Here is a 14,886-nt window from a genome sequence, read left to right as displayed (position 1 = left end):
ATTTTGTGTTTGTAATCCCCATGTCCCACCTCCCTGGCCATCCCAAGGTCAGCCCCGCACTGTACTTCTTGTGAGCCTGTCCTCTCTCACCCACACACTGTTCCAAATACTCCCAAAATTTGCAGTGATAGCCAAAGCAATGCCCACCTGCTGTCACTAAAGACTAAACTAAACTTTGTTGCAGCAGCTGATGTTTGTTTAAGCTCTCACACTCTCATATCCATAACAACAACCTGACGGGAGCAAACTGTTGCGCGGTGTGCTGTGTGTGTTCTGTCTGGTCCAGGTTCCAGTCCAGTCCTTGTGTGGCATCACACCAGTCCATTTGTCCCGGTCTTTCATGCCTTGTTTCTATTCTGTGTGTTAAATTATCTTTGTGTCTATATAAGAATGACGCCTAAACAGATGGCCAACTTCATGTTTGCATTATGCTTGTGTATTTTTGTACTTTGTTGGATTGTGATCTCTGTGTCTGTGTATAGATTAACTGGGTGTAAACTTTGTACTTGTTACTTCGACTCCCCTTTGAAATTGTAATCTTGGTTTTATTGGGAAGTATTGTACATATCCTATAAACTATATAACATCTGTTTGCTTGCAGGAGTTGTGCATGGTTGTCGTTTTGTTGGCTTCGATTTGCCTGTGATTTAGAAGTGAGGGAAGTGTTTTGATTTCCTTTTTGGTGGAGGTAAACTCTATTCATAACAATTGGTGTTTGGATTTATTATTTTGGCCTGGGTCACATTCGAAGTCAAAACCTGTGTATTGCATGTTTCAAATATACGGTCACATTATCAGTTATTCCCTCAAGCGCACACACACACACACACACACACACACACACACATATTCATTTCTCACCACACCTTTTTATGCACACCACACCACAACTTAGAATGGGTTGTAACCAAACATATATAACCACAAAACACCTTAGAAAACAAAAGGTTCCGATTTTTATTAATTTAAAATTAATGTATTAAAATACATATAATTGGTAGACAACAGCAGTTATTGTAACAGACATTGGTGCTGGTTCAATGGCGAGGAGAAATGCAGCTTGTAATTGGAATTGTTCATATTTAAAATTCATTAAATAATTAGAATATTGCTGAATAAAAATAAATAAACTAATAAAAACACAGGAATCATGCCAGACAAAGTTGTCATTTTGTGCTAATGTAGAATTGCAATTCTTAACACAGGCATTTCTTACAATGTCAAATGACATAGCACCCTCTGCTGGATTCAGTTCTTGATGGACCACGATGAACATAACTTATTCACTCTGCTTCAAATGCAAACGTACCTGGGCGAAGTTCTGTGAAATATAAGGAAGTAAAAAACAATCATTCAAGCTGCGCTCTGGTGCAGCAGGCAGAGCAAGATGTTGGCAACCCCTAGGTCATGGGTCCTGTTCCCAGACAGCACCACACTGGTAATTAAGCCACTCTGGATAAGAAACTCTGTACATGTTTGAATCACTTTGCCAAAAGCTAGTCACAGCACGTCCATCTATGTAGAGTAGAGACAGAAAGGTGAAGTACAGCAGGCTATGTAACTGAGCGGAAATACTCCATGAGAGAGGGGTATGTGAGAAACATTAGTGTATTTTTATAAGTTCCACATGTAGTTTTTTGGGTAAGGTTTTTTTTCTTAAATTAATCCATGATTTAAAAAAATATCCTATTGTGTTTATATGAAATGTTTTTATGTAAAACATATGCTTGATTTCATGCAAATGAATTCACCAACTTGTTCATGTTTTGTTGTAGATTGTACTTCATCTCGGCCCATATGTTTGCATACACCCTCATAGTGTATAATTATGTACTATGGTAGAAAAGCAGACGTATGGCAGAATGCTTTATTCTGAACACTCATTTAAACAATACAGCATGTCTCAGTATGAATACCACTATGATCAAAACCAGAACGATTTGTAATAGAAAAAAAGGGACATTTGGCCATGTCTCTGGACAGGGGGAGGGCTGTCTCCCAAAGACAGATGACAGATTAGTAAATAAAACACGCGCGCACACACACACACACACACACACCCACCCACCCCACATGGAGGGATCTCCTATTTGTAGTGCACTGAGTTATGGTCAATTTAGTGGCAGAGTCCAGAACAGGGATGCACAATATATAATTTGTAAATCATCATCGCAATACTGGCCTTCAAAATACTGCTACTTCAGAAGTCTGCAATATGAAAATCAACATTTTTTCAATCATGTGCTGTGAGTGTCCTGACATTCTAGTTCTTTGGGTGTTTTCATGTATGATGATGTATAAATTCTAATAATAATATTCATAAAAATCTACTCATAAACAATATTTGTCAAAATAGTGCAGGCCAATCCTTAACTGGGTCAGATTGAGGGCTCACCGGTGTGTTTTATCATATTGCAAGGCACACTTCAATCACAGCATGTAGCAATGTAATCACAATATTGTTGTTTTTCCCCTCCATATTGTTGAGCTCCAGTCCAAAACAAGGACTGTGTGAGGGGAGCAGCAGTAGTACCCAGCCTGGTATTGGAATGCTCTTGGAGATGCTCAGTTTGCATTTCTCCTCCCTGTGCTTGGACCAACAGTGAGGGTCACCGTGCGCAGACGTCCAGCTGCAGGGTCACCATGGGCAGACTTCCAGCTGCAGTCTGATCTCCAGGAGAGGTCAGTGCTGTTGAAGGACCAGCGGCTCAGAGACGGACCCGCCGCTGGAGCTACAACTCGGGAGCCATGGGCGGAACCTGGCAGTGGACTTAGAGTGTGAGTGAGGAAGAGGAAGAAATGAGGGGTCAGAGCTACGACTTCCGGGCTGTGGAGGTCTCTTGGCAGACAGATGCCATGGCTCCAGTCCTGTCCCACTTCTACACCAGCTCGTCCAGCAGGGTGCCTATGCGGTGCTGGTCAGACACTCCAGCCAGGGCCTTGTTACACATGGGACAAACACACCGCACCTCCAGCCACTTTACCACACACCTGCAAACACACACACAGAGTATGTAGAGATATACACACACACACACACACACACACACACACACACACACACAATTATGAACATTTACATATACACATAGACACAGGAGTAACAGAGATCTATTCACGACCTTGTAAGTCTTCCTTTTGGGAACCATGATTATTTCAGCAATAGTACTCCATGTAAATTATTTTGGTATTATTATAATATTTATGATACACATTGTTATTACTAAAATAATTATTATACACAGTAGTGTGTTCAGAGTGGTGTGTTCAAAGTGATGTGTTCAGAGTGATGTTTTTAGAGTGATGTTGTCAGAGTGATGTATTCAGTGGGAGGTGTTCAGTGGGAGGTGTTCAGAGGGAGGTGTTCAGAGTTCAGTGTTACCGACCTCCTGTGGAAAGCATGTTGACATGGCAATACTCCCAGTTCATCCTTCACTCTGAAGTCCTCCAGACACACTGCACACGTCTGCTGTGGAGGGAGTGTGGAACACCCAGGACAGAGACACACAGGGACAAATATGAGCAGAGAGATACAGATACACGCAGGACAGATACATGCCGGGACAGAGTCATGCAGAGAGACACAGATACACGCAGGACAGATACATGCCGGGACAGAGTCATGCAGAGAGACACAGATACACGCAGGACAGATACATGCCGGGACAGAGTCATGCAGAGAGACACAGGGATGGAGACTCACAGAGACCCGGACATGCAGAGAAACAACACACAGATAGCAACATACAGAGAGTTAGACACACAGAGACTCAGAAACAGAGAAAAATATTCCTGGCTGGTACACAAGAGAATTGTCACGCCGAAGCCCTTCGACAGTGGTGGTTACGAATTTCCAGAACATATTTTTACACAAGTATATGTGATCTGCCTTTTAATTTATTAGAAAGTATCTGTTTTTACCCCATGAAGATCCAACTTTTTGGTGTCTCCTTTCAAGATGACCTGCAATTTAGTGAATAGAATCCGGTAAAAAGTAATGCAAACAAGGCCAAAAAAGGGGAAATTATGAACTACATCAGGGGCCACACGCTTACCTCTTTATATCCAAAACGTTCATTTTGGGATTGATGCCTCAACTTACTGTTGGAGAAAAAAGAAACAGAAACATTAGGGTTAAAACAATAAATGTGTATATGTAGAAATATGTAGTATAAGATATTAGACTACAACATGCCTTTAGAACAAAGTCTAACAAAGGAACTAAGCCTGGTAGCTTTCACGGAGCATAGAGTGTAATGTAGTTTCATCTATTACCAATAGATGTCAGTAGAACTCTCGCCAAAAAAAGACTCACAAAAAGATGTGACTGAACACGAGCGAAGATTGAAGGATTATGACTGAAAACGGATTTAAGACAGGCTTTAAGGGCTGTGACATATAAACTGAGTAAGTGAAACGAGTTGACATGAGGCACACTCCGACTAAAGTCATAAAGTATCAGTGTGATTAACTTGACTGACGAGTCAACGTTTTCCATGACGTTGCGAGTCCAGCGTCTCCGTTCACAGCGCGAGGAGTATCTAGCATGCTAATTATCTACTAAATAGAGATGCCTATTTGAATATCGACATGTGACCTGATTTACATATATCAATCATTTAGATAGACAGATAGATAGATAGATAGATAGATAGATAGATAGATAGATAGATAGATAGATAGATAGATAGATAGATAGATAGATAGATGATTGATTGATTTCAGAAAGATACGTTATATTGATTCATATGCCCATAAGGTTTTGGTTTGTTTTCTGAGGCAAGATCTCATTAGTCCAATTACAGAGTACATATTGACCTTAAGCTGCTGCTAAATAAAAACAAACAGGCACAAGATACCAAAGCAGTACATGTCCACATTTTCCCAACCCAGATACCATATCAGTAACATGTTCCCATCCCCGTTACCATATCAGTAACATGTTCCCAGCCCAGTTACCATATCACTAACACGTCCACATGTTCCCAACCCAGTTACCATATCATTAACATGTCCACATGTTCCCAACCCAGTTACCATATCAGTAACACGCCCACATGTTCCCAACCCAGTTACCATATCAGTAACACGCCCACATGTTCTCAACCCAGTTACCATATCAGTAACACGTCCACATGTTCCCAACCCAGTTACCATATCAGTAACACGTCCACATGTTCCCAACCCAGATACCATATCAGTAACATGTTCCCATCCCCGTTACCATATCAGTAACATGGCCACATGTTCCCAACCCAGATACCATATCACTAACACGTCCACATTTTCCCAACCCAGATACCATATCAGTAACATGGCAACATGTTCCCATCCCCGTTACCATATCAGTAACATGGCAACATGTTCCCATCCCCGTTACCATATCAGTAACATGTTCCCATCCCCGTTACCATATCAGTAACATGGCAACATGTTCCCATCCCCGTTACCATATCAGTAACATGTTCCCATCCCCGTTACCATATCAGTAACATGGCAACATGTTCCCAACCCAGATAACATATCAGTAACATGTCCACATGTTCCCAACCCAGATACCATATCAGTAACATGTCCACATGTTCCCAACCCAGATACCATATCAGTAACATGTCCACATGTTCCCAACCCAGATACCATATCAGTAACATGTCCACATGTTCCCAACCCAGATACCATATCAGTAACATGTCCACATGTTCCCAACCCAGATACTATATCAGTAACATGTCCACATGTTCCCAACCCAGTTACCATATCAGTAACATGTCCACATGTTCCCAACCCAGATACCATATCAGTAACATGCCCACATGTTCCCAACCCAGATACTATATCAGTAACATGTCCACATGTTCCCAACCCAGTTACCATATCAGTAACATGTCCACATGTTCCCAACCCAGTTACCATATCAGTAACATGCCCACATGTTCCCAGCCCAGTTACCATATCAGTAACATGCCCACATGTTCCCAGCCCAGTTACCATATCAGTAACATGTCCACATGTTCCCAACCCAGATACCATATCAGTAACATGTCCACATGTTTCCAACCCAGATACCATATCAGTAACACGTCCACATGTTTCCAACCCAGATACCATATCAGTAACATGTCCACATGTTCCCAACCCAGTTACCATATCAGTAACACGTCCACATGTTCCCAACCCAGATACCATATCAGTAACACGTCCACATGTTCCCAACCCAGTTACCATATCAGTAACATGTCCACATGTTCCCAACCCAGATACCATATCAGTAACATGTCCACATGTTCCCAACCCAGTTACCATATCAGTAACATGTCCACATGTTCCCAACCCAGTTACCATATCAGTAACATGTCCACATGTTCCCAACCCAGGGACTGTTAACGGTTGATGAGTTAACACCCAAGGTGTGCTCTGTAGATTTGGGTCTGTTGGAGAGTGTATTTAGGATATGACCTGATTCCATATTCCTCTACAATAAGGACTGATGGAGAGAAATCGGAAAAAAAGAGAACCTCCCTTCTCCACTTATAGTACCCACAGACACACTTGCCTTATATAGTAAAACTGAATAGAATTTGAGAGCACAAACACCAATACTATGCAGTAGACGTGTGAAAGGTGCACCAAGTATCACGCTGTGTTTTGAATGTGTACACAGGTGCTTTGGAGCCTCCAGAGTTGAAGAACAATACCATAGGCCTGTAAATAATAGAAGATTAAAATAGCTTCAATTTCATCTAAATGCCCCTACATTTGGACAGAAATAAACCAGGCAGCTTACAGATGCAACAGTGGCAACTTCCTGTCCCCTAATGCCTTACTTCCTGCCTATACGCCTTTCACATTGTCTATTCATCAGCTTGTCATTAAGCTTTTGTAATGTGTTAGTGTGTGTGTGTACGTGTGTGTGTGTGTGTGTATGTGTGTGTGTGTGTTTGGGGGATTACCTTATGAAATAGCAACAGAATATGAGGCTGAGTACAAAGACAAAGATCCCTGTGCCAAAGATGACCATGTAGATATTGAGCGGCAGATCCTGGAAGGTGACAGGTGGCATGGTGCAGGTCTTGTTGGAGTAGATCAGTCCCAAACCGCAGAAGAACCCTACAAAGGGACCAAGACGCTGTTTGATCGGACCTGTATCACACAAGCAGCTAACACAGAGACCACAGAGACAATGTAAGATCAGCCTCGACCCATTAAAATGCTGGACAGATTCATAGCCCAGGGCGTTTTTTTCTGAGTCAAAATCTTATTACTCATTTTAGACTACACAACAAATAAAGCAAGTATGTCCATAATTTTCAGGTCTGGAGGTACGTCCATACATAACAGAGGATCCAGGTGTTAGATTGACCCTGGACCACAGCAGGGCTCAGACACAGAAACACACTGTATAAGGAGCCTCATTCCTTTTAAATTTTGAACTCACTCAGCGCACGGGTTGACAAACAGGTGCTCTAGGACTCACCACAGGTGATCATGCGGACAGTCACACTCCTCTGTATGTATGAAGCAACCCGTAACACAGTTGTCCACCAAGGATCATTAGTACAGTGAAAAAGTCAACCTGATCTGCTGTTCCACATATATACAAACTCGCTCCTTAACACCGCTGTTATTGGAGCAGAATTTTAAAAATGCATCAATGTGTTTTGGCTTTTTTAGAACGCTATCTGCCTTACAAAGCATGTCCTGTGGGTCACCTCAGGAAAGAGGCTTGTGGGTTGGGGCAAATATAAGAAGGTTGATCATAAAAATACATTTTCAAGAAATGACAAGAAACCCAAAGAACAGCTGGTCATGTTTTCTTTTTTTTCTTTTTTGTCTATAATACAAGCCATGCATGCCGTGCGTGTGCAGAAGGGGCAAGCTGTATTGGTAAACGAGTGGAAAACATGACCTGTTTACACTCCACATGTGCTTGCTAAACACAGTGATGCAATACTCCAACTATGAAAGTGAATTCCAATTGCTACATTTCCCCTGAACAACAAGCTGGTGTGATAAAGCTGTGTGTTTGCGCCTGCTGTTAAAGGAGGTGTTGGGGACATGCAGAAGGCAAGGGCGTCTGTGCAGTCCTTGACTCTTCCTGGCCTTGACTGGGACACTGGGCTCCTTTGTAGAACATCTGTGAGCTACGGGCCGAGAGCCAGGCCAGGCTTCTGTCTCTGTATTCATGTTGTGTAAGATCAGGACAAACTCAACTCCTCCTGCAGCTGAGACCCAGGCAAGAAGCCCAACAAGAACCAGACCTGCACACACCACTCCAATACAAATCTCAAACAAACGTGCAGGAGGACAGACACACACACACACACACACACACACACACACACACACACACACACACACACACACACACACACACACACACACACACACATTTAAAGAAGCTCCTGGTTGAAAACAGCAAGTCAAAACCAAAGCCAAAATAAAGTATGAGTGTCTATTCATGTTATAAATAATATGAGTATAATACATGACCTTTTTCTGTAGATCAACATTAGTATGTTAAAGAGACTGGATGTCCAGTAAGTTCTACATGAAAACTCTGCAAACATTACAAAGCAGGAAGAATATTACCATCGGACTAGTAAGGGTGTAAAGTCACAGTACATGACAATGGGAAAGAAATACTAATTGTGCTTTAGTCTACTGTGCTGTCAGTCATATTTACACTGTCATACTGTTTTCACTGTTGTCTGCTACTGTTTAATGTCAAATGGAGCATTGTGTCCTGGAGAAACTATTTCATTCCCCACTCACTGCATCTGGAGTGAGGAGGAATGACAAAGTTGATTTGACTTAGACCAGGGAGAATTGGTTATACTTCTTAGAAGAGTGGGACACAGTTAAACTCAAACAGCACAGTAAGCAAGTGTATGAAGTGTGACAAACAATGATAACTACGCATGTTACATATATTTTCAAGGAAAAAAAATCCTGCATGTAGTATATTTGAAATTAAACTCACAGGTGTAAAATGGACCTAGATCCTTGTATAGTTTCCAGGCTAAAAATAAACGACAGGGTTCTGCGATTTAAAACCATTCAAGCAAAATAACAGAGAAGTAGTTTAGGTACACAGCTCAGTTTAAGCATGCTTGAAAATACAATAAAAAGCCAATTTTGTTCCCATTTCATTTTATTCCTTTCTTACGTCTCTGTGCACTCTCCAGCACTTTAAACAAACTTACACAAAAATGAATCCCAAACTAATGTCAGTTAACAACAGGTTCACTTGGAGGGAGACAATCTAAACTGGGCCTGCTGAATCGAGACTGGAAAGCACTGGTGTGATGACGGCCTCACTCCATTCTTCAACACTTGTTCACCAAATTAACTTAAAACGGAGGCTCGAGGCCTTAGTTGTTAGCTGCTGCAGCTGGCAGGCCAGTCATAAGTGTTACAGTTATAGAGGCTTGCAAATATCCAAATTATGTCAAAAGAATTTCTGAACAAACTTTCTTGGCTTGACCAAACCCGCTGAAAGCAATTAAAGTTTATTGGGTGAAGATATGTCTGGGCCAATCTGTCCCAGAATGAAAAGAAGCTGACTGTCACGCTCCAGGGTGCCTCCCAGGCAGGAAGACACACTCAGGCACCACACGCCCTCCTTGACTACACCCCTGTTCCTAATCACCTACTTACTGACTGACTCCCATCACCTGTCCTTCATACCCTCCAGTAATTACCTTAACATGCCTCTTCTTAAGCTCCAGACCTCCTTTCTACACTTTTCCAAGATTTTCCTCATTTTGTAAAGGAGAGTTCCATTCTTCCTTACTTGCATCTTGCTCCTCTGTACACGTCGCACTGAAGATGAAACTTTAGTGTGAAAATCTGAGGAATGTTGTTTGAAAACTGTACAAGTGCCTTTAAACATGTTGCTGGAATAATAAGTAGGAAGACCGGTGTTGGTTTTGTCAAGCCAACATTGTTAGATAGATACAGTAGATACATGTTTTACGGATGTTCCAGCCAGTTCCCATTTCTCACTGTTCTCTTTTCCAACACAATAAAATACACTCACCACCCACATTATTAGAAACATTTATCAGAACCACCTTGCAGGTGTACAGATAAAGGCTGCCATGGGTGACGTGTGTTAGCCATCTCTTCATCGATGGCCATTTCCTGTCTACAGGTCTGTTGCTGTCTGTTGCTGTGGGTGACTGACTGCGATCAGCCCAGCAGTGGACCTGATAGGCTGCAGCAACGCTGTTCTACCCGACACACTCACCACAGCACAACATGCACTACCATGCCATCATAGTGTCAGTGTCTCTGCTGGGATGACATCCTGCAATATCCTGGAGTGCTCCTGCACTTACGTTGATGGCATTCAGCAGGTGCTCTTACAAAAGCGACGTACAAAAGTGTTTTAGTTGTCTACTCAAAGTATTCTTAGCTAGCACAAATAGGTTAGAGCCCAAAAATACCCTTAACCGAGACACGGGTTGAACCAAGTGTCAGTGCATAAACCTAGAATGAGATTTACAATACAACATAATATAATACAATGCTATACAACGAGAGTAATGACTAAACTACTATTACCAATTACTATTAAACTATTACTAAATTACTAAACTATGGCTTTATTAAAGTGCTTATTAAAGAGATGAGTATTTAATTGGTGTTTGAAGATAGCGAGGGACTCTGCTGTTCACACAACCAGTGGAAGTTCATTCTAACGGCAGGGTCTTGATGTTTGCCTTCCATAAATCTTGAATGATGACAATCAAATTGGGTCTTACTTGAAGCTCAAAGGGCTGTAAGTGCAGATTTTGACCATTTCATGAAGTTGGAATGAGCAGGTCCATTTTTTGCCTTCTAGGTAAGCATCAGAGATTTAAACCTTATATGAGAGGTTGCAGATAGCCAGAAAAGTGAACTGAGTAGTGGAGTTACGTGGAAGTATTTAGAGCTGTTGAAGATCAGCTGTGCTACAGCGTTCTGGATAGCTGCAAGGACCTGATGGGACACATAAGATGACCTGCCAGGACTGAGCTGCAATAACATGGTAACAAGGGTGAATTCTCTAAATGAGAAGAAACCTTCACGACACACGAGTCAAGTTCATGACATTATCTGAGAATGACAACTGGTCATCCATAATTACACCAAGGTTCATTGCATTCTCGGATGGAGCCATGAATGATTTCATTAAAAAAAAAAAACAATTATGGCAAGATCCCTGTGAGGGCCAGCTGCTCTGGAGATGTGTAGCAGCTCTGTCATGCTGTAATTCAACTTTAGGTGGTGGGCTGCCATCCATGACAAGATGTGTCAAACATGGCAAGATATGGCTAGAAGGTGGGAAAGACAAGATTAGATGGCTATGATCAGCATGGTAATGGTAGGAGAATCAATGAACCCTTCGACAGATAGTATGTTTAATTTCTCCATGGGAGGAAATTAAATCACTAAAGAAGAAAATGTAGAGAGAAAAGAGAAGAGAACACAGAACAGAGCTTTGAGGGACACCGGTGGAGAGTCTGCACAGAAAGGATCCCCTCCATGTTACTTTCTAAGAGTGTCCTTTTAAGTAGTACCATTTCAATGCTGAGTCAGTGATGAACTGACAGCAGAATCTTGTGGCTCACCATGTCGAAGACAGAAGAGTGGTCTAGAAGAACCAGGACCGAAGATGGTGTGACTTTTCTAGCTTCTCTGTCACTGGTCCTCTGCTCACAAACTGAGCACTGATGAATTGGATGTACAGTGGCAGATAAACTGTGCACGACAGCAGACAGGTTACAAAGTGTAAATGTCTGCCTGTAATATGTTATACCTAATATGGACCTAATAAAGTTTTCAGTGAGTGTAGGTGGAAGCCCAGCATTTCTGATAAAAGGGCAGACGAAGGTAGATGTCGGGACTGAAGAACAGAAAACGAGGGTAGCTTAGCACAGGGGGAACGTCAGAACGGGTTCTGCAGACGTAACTTTCTGTGCTAACTTCGTCTGCTGCATGAGCCTCGTCTCAGAGGACTCTGAGACGACCAACCTCAGACCTGTTCCCCACAGCACTGACACAGAACGGCAATGACTAATTCTGTGTTCAGATCTGGGCAGCTGCGGTCATGTGACTTCTCTATTACAGATCAGTACTGCTGATCTGTATTGCCAGGCACACCCAGCAGGCTGCCAAGACAATGTAACACGGCAGGACAGAAAAGATGGGCGCTTCCTGTTCTTAAGACAGCTCACGTGCCCGACTGTGGTGTTGTCAGTGTGCAGCCTCACTGCCGCTACTGAGCCAAGTATGTCCAAAGAGAAAAAAAGGGATACAGACAGACAAGGGCTTCATTAAATGCACAGAAACAGTGAGCAGCCCTGCAGTTGTACTACGGGTATCTTTACAGATGCAGCCAAAAAATGTAAGAGAAATGTATGAAGTAAAAGGAAAGAGTTCTTCCTTTTGTCCTCAAAAGTATGTGAGAGAAGATGTTTCAATAGGAGAGAGGACATGAGGCCTAACGAAAGTGAAGAAGCACCTTCTGGTAATGAACACACATTACCCAGCCTTTCTGAAAAAGATAGGTACTGTCAGATCTTGAAATCTAAAGGCTGCTTTGTTTTAGATACATATGAGTCAGTGTGTTGCTAGGCAGGTCTTAGGCTCCCACAGATTTCCTGTTTTAAAAGCAGGACAAGAAAGAACATGTGCATTTGGGCTCTTTTTAGGAGCAACACATGAAATATTAAAACCCAAGAGACCGAAAGTCTCTCCTCGGAACTTTCAAGAGAAATATGGAGTGACCTACAAATATAAAGGAAAAGACCTACACACACACACACACACACACACTGCCTGAGCTGGTGTGTGCGCAGGTGTGAATCTATACTTATCGATCATTTTTAAACCTTTATTTATAACCAAAGGAAATGATCTGCAAACAACCCACTAACAGCCCATGTGCGTTTCCAAAGAAAAAGCCATGTTTAACATGTCAGTAGTATGTTTCATTTACCCTGAATTTCAGAGAAATACGGCACCCCATGATAATAAACAGGAATGCTGGATGGACCGAGAACATTCACATTTAGCAGATGTATACAACCACTATATGAGTAACACAGAAGACTAACACAACAATTGATACATTCAGTTAGACAATCAAAAGCTGGACAGTTCAGCTGGATGACCCCAAATGATTGTGAAAACAATGGAGTCAGAACAAGACAGTACACCCATCCGCTTTGTTCAGATGAGATGCCAACAGCCAACATATCAAATCAAGTTTCTCATTCATTGCACTGAATCATTTAAGAGCCCACGCCATAATTTCCCAAAGACCCTCTAATAGGAAAAAGAGAATATTTTCATATGCTAATTGAAGCTCTATGCAAAGTGGGCTTACCGTTACACCACTGAAATGGGAGCATCAATTCATTCGTTTGGTTCCCTGCCTGCGGTGTTTACAAACAAAGATCCAGTATCCTTGGTCCTTCAGACGTGCTTTTCAGCAAGGCGAGCCACGGCTAAGAGGAGTCTTCCGAATCTGGATTCATCTGCACGATTTGGTAGAGAACGAAAAATAGCGCAGACGAAATCCTGAAGTCCAAAACCGTTTTCACAGGCGACTGTCACGAAGTACAGCTCGCAGCACCCGGCATGACTGATGACACACTCGCCGGGAAGAGCAAAGACCCACAATAAGAGTTTCTTTTACAAACGCTTGTTTCCGTTGCTGGTGAACGATGCGATCAACGTTTAGTGCCTGTAGAGCAAGGTAACAGACAAATGACGATGGCATCCATTGAGAACAGATTTTGATTAGCGCAAAGTCCCGCCCGCCTGTTAAGATGAGCATCCAAGATGACCAATCTTCCATCTTCCTGCTCTTTCCCAGATAAGAACACAATCCAAAGTAGATAGAAGGTGGTAGTTGGTAGTAGTGTTGTTAGTCCTTTCATATATTAAATCCTATATATATATATATAAATCTATTTTGTATATAAAATCTCTGCTCTGTAGTACAGTATGGTTATGATGTCACACATATGTTGCTTATGTTAACCAGTTACTGACGAAAATAATTAAAAAATAATAATTCTTACATGCGGACACCACGAATTTGCCTTTGCGAAAACGGTGTTCATTGTCATTTTGCCAAAGTATGGTGTAACACCTTTGTCAAATTAGGCTGCTTTGGGAATGAGGGATTTGCTTATTAGCAGGATTCCCAGGTTTGAAAGGTGAATATCACGTTTTTCATCTTAAAAACTATTTTGACGCAGCGCACTATTTGCCGCTTTGGACCGCTAAGCAGAACATAACAAACGGAAAGATGTCAGTTTTCAGAGTGAATCTGTTAGTACAGTAGTTCGTATGTACAGTAGTTACATGTTAGTACAGTATGGTTGTCCTGGGATATCGAAAGATTTCTGCGGTCAAACGCACCCGATTCAGGTGATTATCAGAATTTGGTCCTGCGCAGTTTATTAGCTTCGCAGGAATGGAGCCACTGTACTAGGGTTGTTTATTCAATCATTTGTCTGTTTTCCGTTACCACCTGAGATCAGTATGCTAGTGTGGTACCCTTTGCTTATTGTGAAAAGCAAGACACTGCCCTCTTCTGGCTAAATAAATAAAGATAACTTTTTTAAAATCCTGGAATTAATAAACTTAAAAAGATGTCACATAATAGTTTGTATTTAACATAATCTGCTTTAATATAAGTGGAACTGAACAAATATGAATACTGTAAGAGTTAATTCAATACTGTAGGTGTTTCAGCATTGATGCTTCCACTGTACACACACACACACACACACACACACACACTGAAATGCCCTGAGAAAATTGATTTGCTACAGATCAGCGTTTGTGAGTTAGAAGAAATATATCTGCTCATATGAAGTGAAGTTT

General features: G+C 41.8%; 1 protein-coding gene across 2 annotated transcripts; it reads right to left on the bottom strand.

Annotated features, from left to right (window-relative positions):
* Window positions 1-1,853: 1,853 nt before the first annotated feature.
* On the bottom strand, window positions 1,854-14,853 carry rnf122 (ring finger protein 122). 2 transcript variants are annotated; one of them, XM_027030278.3, is made up of 6 exons: window positions 13,376-14,853; window positions 6,951-7,107; window positions 4,056-4,101; window positions 3,922-3,963; window positions 3,387-3,469; window positions 1,854-2,991 (listed from the first exon to the last, which is right to left on the bottom strand). In XM_027030278.3, exons 1-6 carry the CDS (start codon window positions 13,398-13,400, stop codon window positions 2,880-2,882), a joined length of 465 nt encoding a protein of 154 aa, XP_026886079.1. In that variant the 5' UTR covers window positions 13,401-14,853; the 3' UTR covers window positions 1,854-2,879. The 2 variants fall into 2 exon arrangements, with proteins under 2 accessions (XP_026886079.1, XP_026886080.1); XM_027030279.3 differs by having other exon boundaries at window positions 3,387-3,466.
* Window positions 14,854-14,886: the final 33 nt, after the last annotated feature.

This window comes from Electrophorus electricus, chromosome 20 (genome assembly GCF_041902795.1).
Source record: "Electrophorus electricus isolate QZ-2024a chromosome 20, ASM4190279v1, whole genome shotgun sequence".
Classification (NCBI taxonomy): domain Eukaryota; kingdom Metazoa; phylum Chordata; class Actinopteri; order Gymnotiformes; family Gymnotidae; genus Electrophorus; species Electrophorus electricus.
This window is presented reverse-complemented; position numbering and strand designations above follow the sequence as displayed.